The sequence below is a fragment of the Lycium barbarum genome, chromosome 10 (genome assembly GCF_019175385.1).
Source record: "Lycium barbarum isolate Lr01 chromosome 10, ASM1917538v2, whole genome shotgun sequence".
NCBI lineage: Eukaryota > Viridiplantae > Streptophyta > Magnoliopsida > Solanales > Solanaceae > Lycium > Lycium barbarum.
In genome coordinates, this window is record NC_083346.1 from 17599265 (window position 1) to 17609999 (window position 10735).

A 10735-nucleotide genomic window follows, 5' to 3' on the forward strand; every position below is an offset into this window, starting at 1 on the left:
AAACTGCTAGCCACATGATGAACCTATGCTTTGGTTGTGCTACTGAAGTCCACACAAAACTTGCCACTTCCAGCTTCCTATGTGTTCCCCTCAACTGCATATAACTTCTCGTAGTTGAATATGTGCCATTAGGAGTAAGGCTATAGTAATGTTGTGCCTCAACAACTTCCTATGATGTGCTTTTTCCTTGCTGCTGTAAACAACAATGTTGTGCCCCAGCAGTGATGCACTGCTGCCTTGCAGTTGCATATCATTCAGCACTAGCTTCATGAATGAATCTAAACTACACCACATCATTTCCTCATTTAAAGATCAGTGATGCAGTTATATTTTAGCTTCCCTGTCCACCTATTGTTGTCCATGCTAAACTGATATCTCTGTTTTTCCATATATTATGAGTTGCAAATTTCCTAAGTTCCCTCCACACTATCCAGCTGATGAAGTCTTGCAAAGATGCTGCGTGTAGTGTTATAATCTTGCCTAGTGAGTTGCTGATGTAACCAACAATCATTAGATTAGTAGAAAAAAATATCACCATACTCTCCTCCCAAAGGATTTGAGCATGATGATAAAACTGTTTCTTACACCACACTCTCCTCCAACTGTTTCTCACACCAGTAGCCAAAAACCAGGTCTGTCCACAATGTTTAAATTCACCCTTGCTGTCTATTTTTTTCTTTCTTTCAAATTGTCCAAACATCAAGTTATGCACCTTTTCATTCACTTCACCCGATACTCTCCTCAACCAATGAACACAGCCAAGCACCATCTCGTGTCATATTTTTTGAATCTGCCACTTGCTTGCATTTTGAACTATAGCGTGTTTTTTTTTTGGTATCCAAATCTAATAAAGTGTATTAGAGTAACAAGCATGTATTACTACTACTACTATGTATTGCTTTTCGATTAATTTATATTTGCGATACTTACACATATTATTGTATAGATGGCAGGTGAAAAAAAAGGTAAGAAAACAAAGAAGGCTAAGGAGATGGGGGTTTCCCATAGACCACCACAAAACCTTGTGATTAGAGATAGAAGCCCGTCTCCACATCTCCCACCACGCGGTGCTCCATTGCCTCATGATCCCCTCATGAACGACATTGCATATAGTCTTTCACTTCCATACAGCTTTGGTCGGCCCTATATGGCTCCACGCGAGGGCTTTACTGAGGCGCCTCCCCAGAGCCCCTCGATGATGTCCACACCAGGTTATCCTACCCCACAGGGCTTCAGTCGGTATACTTCCGGATCTCAGCAGGCTACGCCTAGTGGTACTCCGACGACCACTCCTAGTCCGACTGCATCACATCATTCTTCATCATCTATTGAACAGTACAATATTACGGGTCCTGAATTCCAGAAAGTAGTACTACGCCTCACACTCCTACCGCGAATGACTTACATGGAGGTTTAAGTGCTTCACAACTGGAATCTTATGATTCATTAGGGCAGCTGATCATCGAGCCTGCAGGATACGGGTATGAGTTTCCTTCTGCTAGAAGCGCTCCTATGACCAGTTGCCTTTATCAAAAGATTATGCTCTAAATCAATTCTAAGTGTTTAATTTTTATATTTTTGGTAGTTGGTTACCAGACAAAGCTTCAAGACTCCTTACGAATGAGATAGAAAAACTATTTGAAGACTCACCTACTTGGGGCCAGATGTCACCAAATCGCCAGAGACAGATCTATTATGCATTTAAGGTATATGCATTTATTATTTTTAAGTGTACAATCCAGTTATATTGATCGATTCCTTATTAATAAACTCATTTACTTTTCATTGCAGGAAAAATGTGTCTGGCGCCCGGAACATGAGACACAGCTAGCCCAAAACTTCAAGAAGAAAGCTCAGCGCTTACTAAGTGACATGTTAGGAAGGGTTTGTGAATCTAATAAGAAGCCTAAGTGGATCCTTCCTGGAAACTATGCCAAGCTACTTCATTACTGGGCAACTAATGAAAGATTCTTACAACTAAGTGACATAGGGAAGAAGGCTAGAAATTCGACAAAGGGTGGCTCCCTACACACTAGTGGGGCTACGAGCCAAGACGCCGTGAGGAGGAAGCTGGCAAGTCTACCTTAAGAGTACTTGTAGGATTGTGAATTTACTTTATTTTCTTTATGTCTAATCAATTGATTCTTTTGTAGGAACTAAAACGGGGGACGCCAGTGCCTCAAGATGAGGCGTTTAAGATCACTCACGCGAAGAAGAAGAAGGCAAACACTAATGATCCAGACTAGTGGTGTGAGGAACGGGCTGAGCGGACCTACGTAAGCTTCCTTTTATCTACTTCATCTAGTTTGTATATGGATTGAAGTAAACTGAATATGTAGTCACATGTGAGAGAAAATATTTTCCATTGCATCAACTCCTAATCACTGAGCAGTGGATCTTCTTCTATCACAGAAGTAGAGCAGCGGTAAGATAAATAATGGAACTGTGTAATCAAAGAATGGCTATGAGGCTTTAAATCTATAAGTACTAGTTCACATCATCTTGACAGTATTTTAGTAGGAAAATATGCTTGTGTTGACAATGGCTGGAATCATGATAATAAAGTGAAGAGTAAAATTAGTAGTTAACAAATATTTTTTTAAAGTCACTGCCACAATAAACATTTATATAACCCAAAAAAAAAAAACTTCAATGATCAAATATAACATTCAGCTAATGGCCTAATATGCAAAATAGTATATAATTCACCAAAAATTGAGAAACAATTAAGTGAACTGAAAATACTTACATGATGGTATCAATACTGATTATGGTTTATGTAGTCAAATAAAATCGGGTTCAACATATTTCTTTTCTTATTTTCACTATTTTCATCAGGAAGAAGTTAGCCAAATGATTTCAACCATCTTTTAGTTGAATTGTTAGTAGTATTGATTTCATCCATGTTCTATTTTGGTTGTTTACTAAATATTTGATAGTTTTTTCTGTTGAATTCGAGATTTAACTTGGTTGCTAATTTTACTTTCTAATTTCAGAATCAATATCAACATTCAAAGGCGGAGTTTCTTCGTACTCAGCCACCCAACACACAGCTGCCAGAAGAACAAATGGAGGAAAGGTGGCTTGAGAGTGTTGGTGGTCCTACTAGGTTTGGCACTGCTTACGGAATGCCACATCGTGCATTTCGTCAATACCGGTCGCCCCTGGAAGGCCTATATTCTTCCAATACCGAGTCGTTTGATAGAGTGAGTGCCATGGCCATGGAGCAAAAGATTGCTGAGCTATCTGTTATACCCCATTTAAACGGGTTAAAGTAGAGTACAACATATTGGAGATTCCTATTTTGCTTTATTTTAAGGAGTCGCCACCTAATTGATTTTAAAGGTGAATTAGGGCACCTAATCATTAACTAAGGTAAAGCTAACTAAACTTCCGTTAATAGTCTGCTTAATCAGTGTGATTCTAGGTAAGGGTTCTAATTATCCTAAAGGGAAGGGGTTAGACATCCTCTAGGATCCGTTAACTACGATTATCCGGTCAAACTTAGGTTAATTAATTAATGCTAAATAAGGTGCTTAAATTTTAAAAAAAGGGCTTATAATGTTACTAAGGTTTTAAAGGAAAATATAATAACGCTGTTTAAAATAAGACTTAAAAATAAGCTAAGGCTTTAAATAAAAATGTTATTTAAAACAAGACTTATAAAAGAAGACTTTAAATGAAAATATAATAATGCCATTTTAAAATAAGACTAATAATTTGTATAAAGGAGATTTTAAAATAAAGCTTATAAACGTTGCTAATGTCTTAAATGAAAGTATAATAATAAAATTGGCAAAAGATGATAATTTGCATATAAGTAGAAGAAAATGCGGGTTTGTGCAATGTTTTAATAAATATTTGACACAAACCAAATGATGAGGTGTTAATTGATTTTGCGATTTAGGAGTATGAACAAAAATACAAAATAGTTGATGAGAGTTTTCTTTATCTTTTATTAACTATACTTTAAAAATATGCGTAATTGACTCAAAACTTGAAGAGTTATTTATAAAATATATTTGAGTTTATATTTGCGTATTAGCAACATTTAAATTTTCTAAGATAGTAAGCATAAATCATGATTCCTTTAGCTCAAAATATGTAGTCATACTATTTAAAAAAAAAATCAATTATTCTCATGAAAATAAATATTGTAAATACCATAAATAGTTTAAACATAAATAGAAGAGAATGAAACTTGTGGCATTAATCATTAGTTCCCTTTAAATTAACTACCCGTTATTTCTAAAACTATCTATGCTAATTCTCCTATAATTCCTCTAAGCTAAGTAAAAACAAGAGTAAGATGAAGTGTTAGTCAAAACAATACAAGTTAAATGCGATAAAATAAAATAGAGGTGTAAAAAATGTAATGAGATGTGCTCAACCCATTTTGGGCTGCCGTGAACGGTCTGCTGTTGGGAATGGATCAGCCCATTTTTTGGGCTGCTGCGATCTGCTCCTGTCTATTGGGCCTTGACCCAGAATTTTATGTTTCTCTATTTTGCTGCGGACTGGGGGCTAGGCAGAGATGACTCGAGCGAGATTATGTTGGGCTTTCCGCCCAACACGAGTGCGGAAGAAGAACGAGTCCCTCGGACTCGCATGCGATGGTCATGCATAAAAGAAATATAAGGATTAGTAAGTAGCCAATAAATAAGGCTAAACATATATAATGTTTAAAAAAAAAAAACGGACCAGTGGATTATGTATATAATATGTATATTTGAGTATATTTCATATATACACATTCATACGGATACTTAGAAGGTTAATATCGGAAAGCTTTTGCCCCCGTCTTCCCGATGTTGCACAAGTTCCAAAAGATTTCATGAATCGCAGGCATGGCTAACACCGGGGAGGGTTCAAGCTTAATCCATAATGACCCACTAATTTCCCCATAAATGTATTAACTACGGTATACTAGTCATATACATACATATACATAATCGAACATGGTATATTTGCAATATAAGAACATATAAAATTTAAACAAGTGCAGGAAAACACAATATGCTTTAGTGAGGTAATGTAAGAGCATGTTTGAACTGAATTAACAGAGGAAGTACAGAATTCTAAAAGCTAAACTGGATCAATAAGGATTTAGCACAACAAGAGGAGCATACTGGACAGAGCATAGCTACAGGTTTGAGGATTAACATAAAACATTTTGATCCTATTTAATTGAAGCTAAACGAAGCAGGAAAGCAGATTACCATAGATATAATATAGCTAAATGCAGGAGGTCTCGAGGTATCGACGAAACAGGCTTAATATAATACAGGTGCGACTATGATAAAATCAAATACAAAGGGGGAAGCCAAGCATAGCTGAGAAAAGAAAAAAAACAACTCTGAAAACAGGCATGAAGCATGCATAACTGTTCCAGGATTTGCCATTTAAAACAGTAATATTCAAACTCAGAAAGTTTCTAATTTAAGAGAGGGAAGGACTAGAAACCCTATAGGGCAGGCAGCAATAGCGATACAGCCAAGGGAATGAGCAGGGAAGTAGAAGCAAACCAAGAGACATGTCAAGAGAGGAGGGGATGTCATGCGGAAGCCAAAGGAGAATCAGTACGCATAGATTGGCATAGTCCAGCAACAGTCAAAGTGAGAAGGCAAGCAGGTCATAGCATATGTGGAGAAGTATACAAGATTTAGACTTAGTTAGACAATCACCAGCTTCCAAATTTCATCAATCTTGGACAATAGCAAACCTTACCTAAAACATTTCTCCTGTTCACTTCTCATACTAACTCCAAGCAGAGGCAGATTATAAGAAGAAGGGGAAAGCAGACATCATTCTAAACAGAATTGCAATTAATTAAAAGGCTAATGACTAAGGATTGCAATCTTAATCTTAGAACATCTGCCCGGCTACTAGTTTTAAGGAACAAGTCATCTTAAACAGCTAAGTAACGTAATCAAGGATTTCCTATCTCTGAAGTTCCCGAAGTGGAAATTTTAATTCTTAATGCATCAACTAAATGTACCAATAAGCAATTATGAACTTAAGGTAGCTTAACAAATTTTAGGAGAAGGCTCTAAGCTCATAGATCCATTTAATCTGGGCAAACATAAAAACACATTTTTTAAACGGCCTTTTAAAACTAAGTGCCTTATCACACAAGCTTATCAAAATGGCACGCTTATGAAAATCATCTCAACATATCTGAGAGTCCTTACTTTAACTATACTATAAATAAAAGAAAAATCCATTTTTATCCTAGACTAATCAGCCCAGAAAATTCTGAAGACAACCAAAGCTCTAAAAAATAACGAGAATCGTTTGAAAAGTCTCATAAAGCCCATAAATAGTTTTCTGGAAAACGAATGCATCACTGGAAATGACAATAGCCAAATAATTCCAAACAAACGCAGAATTCATAACCCTTTGAGAGATTCATAAAGATCACTATTCAAGCAAGACAGAAGAATAAAAGAACATACAAGACGAATCGAAACTGAAGCCAAGGCAGTAGCTTTATACTTTCATGTTGTACTTTATTATTATGATTTCCCATAGTCCAAAATAACAACGTTAAACATTAAGCAAACTAAAACAGAATGGCACCCGGAAACCAAAACAGCAACAAACGAACTTATGCTACTTCGTGTGAAACGAATGGAAAATGCAATAGAGGAAAGCAATACTACTTATCTAACTCAAACAACATTAAGACTAAACTAATCTACAGGAATTCGTAAACAACAGAACCAAAAAAAAAATGAAAATAAACTAAGGCGAGGAAGAAATTACCTTTCTTGGGTGCAGCGAAGTGGGTGCGAGGTCTCCAATTCCACTCGAACACTTCAGATTCTCCGAGTTTGCACGTACTCGGATTCGAAACGGCGAAAAGAGAATAAAATGTTTAGTATTTTGGGAATCGATATCAGAAACTGTCCGACTGCTGAATACTAAAACTTTGGAATTTTGAACGGCTCAAAAGAGCTTCTAATTTCTATGGAGTTTCCAGGCGACTAAAGAAGAGACTTGTGTTTTAGGGTTTCGATGGCGGCTCCCCCCTCCCCCAAATGAGTAGAAAATGCTCGAATTTATAGGGACAAGCTAGGGTTTTTAGATTTTGGGCGGGATCTTGAAATCAAAGAAAAACAATTCAAAGTTGATTAAAAAATTCCTACAGATCCGAACGTTTCTTTAGTCTTCTTCACGTGATTGGTTCAGACTTCGCTCAAAAGGGACAGATCCTTTCTGGTTTTTTAGATGTGAAGGTCAAACTTTCCAATGGGGAAATGAAGCCAAACTTGGCTCTGTCATCCGCAGGGCTGTTCACGAGAGAGAAAGAGAGATCGACAGGCTTACTTTGCACGAAAATGGGAGGGACAGATCTGTCCATGGCTAAAGAGAGTTTAAGGTTTGCAAGAAATGGAGGGAAGAGAGAGAGAAGGAGAAGGGCTGGGGAGGGGGTGCGGCTGATGTTGGTGATAGACGTTAGGTTTTAGGAAAATAGTCATGGGCCGGGTCGGGTATTGGGTAGTGGGCTGGGTCGATCCGAATGGTGGGCTGACTTCAACGGATTGAGATTTTAGCCCAAATAGTTTTAGGATTAATTATGGACTGAATTAATAGTTTTAGGATTAATTATGGGCTGAATTAAAATGTTATCTAATTATATGACGTCGTAATAGTCGCGCAATAATATCAGTAAATAAACGCTATTATTTAACTGCACAAAATAAATGTGATGCGTATGCATAAGATGGTATAAATGCTGAAATGATTATAATGCGAATTGCAATAATACCGGTAATAATAATAATAATAACAATAATAGTAATAATGATAATAATAATAATAAAAATAATAATAGCTGGTGAACACAATGGGATAATGAAACACCGGTATTAATAAAAGCTCATAATTATAGTAAAATATAAATAATTAATTTTTAAAGTTGCCAAAATATCAGAAGCGTAAATAAATATTTTGAGGAAAACGGGACAAAATCGGGTGTCAACACTATCTAGCCAACTACAGGCCTCTGAGGAAAGGGAGAGGCGAAGGGATATGCAATTTGACGGTATGAGAGCCCAATTAGACGCATTACTTGCTTCGAGGGGGATTCCCTCATGTGCTGATGATGCTCGTAACCCTATACTCAATCTAGTGGTGCGGATGATGATGGGACTCACGTGTCAAACACACAAAGGCATGCTTGAATGTTAATGTTGTGGTGGATTTGTGGATTGTGTAAATGTTTTGTGGATGTTTGCGAGGGGTGAAGTAGTCTAGTGTTGTAGACTAACTTAGTGTAGATTAGTTTAATGTTTTGTGGATGTTTGCAAAGGTTGAAGTAGTTTAATGTCCCTTTTGAATGTTTGAATGATGTTTTGATTTAACTTTGAAGTAGTTTCGAATTGAATTTGATGTATTGGTGGTTGTAGTATATGTGTTTGTTGAAGTAGCTTAATGTTTTCTGTATTTGTAGTAGTTTGGTGAATTGTTGGCTGCTATTTGAGTTGGTTTTAGTTGAATATAAAATTGTTTTTATCTTGACAGGGGGCAGCTGGAATGGTAGTTAGATTCCACCAATTTTTTTCTAGAATACCGACCTCATGAGGTTTTGAGGTCGGAAATAGCCATTTTTTGAGGTCGGTAAAACCTGTTTTTTTAGTAGTGTGATTTTAATTATCCCTAAGGTGGATAGCCCGGTTAATGCTAGCCAGTACAGGCCCATTGTATGTTGCAATGTCCTGTACAAATGTATCTCCAAATTGATGTGTAGTAGGCTGAATACAGCACTACCAACAATCATAAGTCCTACTCAGGTTGCTTTTGTGAAAGGGAGGTCATTGACTCAGAATGTGTTAGCATGCCATGATTTGTTATGACACTATAATAGGCAAACCCTCCGAGATGGCTAATGAAGATTGACTTAGAAAGGCATATGATATGGTTAAATGGGAGTTTATGAGGGAAATGTTGGATGGTTTTGGTTTTCCCCCAAAATTTACTAATTTGGTGATGGAGTGTGTTACAACTACCTAGTTTTCTGTCAAAGTGAAGAGAGGGATGTGGGTTCTTTCCAGGTAGAAGAGGCTTGAGGCAAGGTGACTCCATCTCCCTTCTCCTTTTTGTCATGGTAATGGAATACTTCTCTAGAATTATGGCTAGAATGAGCAAGTTATCTTATTTTAGATTCCATCCAATGTGCAAGGATCAGCAACTTACCCATTTAACATTTGCTGATGATTTAATGATATTTTGTAAAGGGGTAGAACCATCAGTGCTAAGGATAATGGAAGCTATTCAATACTTTTCTGCCACCACTGGACTAGTTGCAAACCATGAAAAATCCAGTATGTTCATTGCTGGGTGAATGGATAACTGGCTTTGTGGAAGACACATTTCCTATTAAATGTCTTGGTCTGTCATTATATCACAAGAAATAGAGTAAATTAGAATGCCACCAATTGTGTATTAAGATTACAGGGAAGATCAGAGACACAACGACAAGGCAATTGTCTTATGCAGGTAGGATTCAGGTCATCAACTTAGCGTTGTTTTCACTATATAAATTTTGGGGGTCAGTTTTCATACTCTCACAAAGTGTACTGAAAATGGTGGATAAACAATGTAGAGAGTTTTTATAGGGTACCACAGATGAGGCAAGAAAGGTTGCACTAGTGTCATGGAAGGATCTATGCTGGCCAAAGAAGCAAGATGGACTTAATGTGAAAAATTGTAGACTGTGGAACATAGCATCAGTTGGTAAGTTGATATGGTTGTTTATGCACAACAAGGAACAATAATGGGTCAAATGAGTGCATGGCTTCTATATGAAGGAAGAGGTTGACGTTTGGAGTCTTGTGCCAAAGAAAGATTGTAGTTGGTACTGGAAACAACTCTATAAGATCAAACTTAGTATAACACAATGGTATCAGCAAGACAGGTATTGCCTCACTACAAATGGCAAGTACTCTGTCTCAAATGGATATGCAGCATTGCTAGGGGATAGACCCAAATTAGAAGAAGCACATTTGGTTTAGAATAAGATCGTGCTCCAAAGCAAAGAGTACTGGTGTGGTTGGCATTACAAAAGAGGTTATTAACAAGGGAAAGGTTGTTCAGACCGGGTTTGGACTGTGAAGATGACTCATGTGTGCTATGTGAAATGCATCGACCAGAGGACTCAACACACTTATTTGTGGACTGTACATGGACCAAAAGGGTTATGGCATGAGTTAGAGACTTGGTTGGGTATATGTGTGCAACTGAAGGAGGTGCAAAGAACTCTACAACATTTCAAACAGATGCGATGGTGCAGGTTCAAAAGGGAAATAGTGGCAGCAGGGTATGGAGCCATGCCATATCATATTTGGCAGGCAAGAAGTGGAAGAATTTTCAAAGTTCAGAGTGTACATATGAAGGGTATACTTTAACAGATTAACATGATAGTTCGAGAGAGAGTAAACATTCTTCGGGGATATAGAGCTGCTAGGAAATATGGTCTGTTCATAGATAGAATTTGTAACTAGTTTCTTGAGGCCTAATTCTACTCTACACCTGATTTGGTGAATGAGAGATGGGGTGCTCCTTAGGTGTATTAATTTTGCTGGTATGGTAATATTTACATTTTATTGCCAAAAAAAAAGGCACAATACTTAGATATGCATACTTTAGAGACGTGTTTGCTCAAGGTTACTATTTTTGCAAGTCTTGTCACGCTCCTGCTTTGGAAGGTGGCCTTGTACCTGTTACCAAATAT

At 37.2% G+C, this 10735-nt stretch overlaps 1 protein-coding gene across 1 annotated transcript; it reads left to right on the forward strand.

The window, feature by feature from the left end:
- Positions 1 to 950: 950 nt before the first annotated feature.
- LOC132615671 (uncharacterized) lies at positions 951 to 2609 on the forward strand. The gene is made up of 2 exons (XM_060330283.1): positions 951 to 1706; positions 1792 to 2609. Exons 1-2 carry the CDS (start codon positions 1665 to 1667, stop codon positions 2086 to 2088), a joined length of 339 nt encoding a protein of 112 aa, XP_060186266.1. The 5' UTR covers positions 951 to 1664; the 3' UTR covers positions 2089 to 2609.
- The last annotated feature ends 8126 nt before the right edge of the window (positions 2610 to 10735 follow it).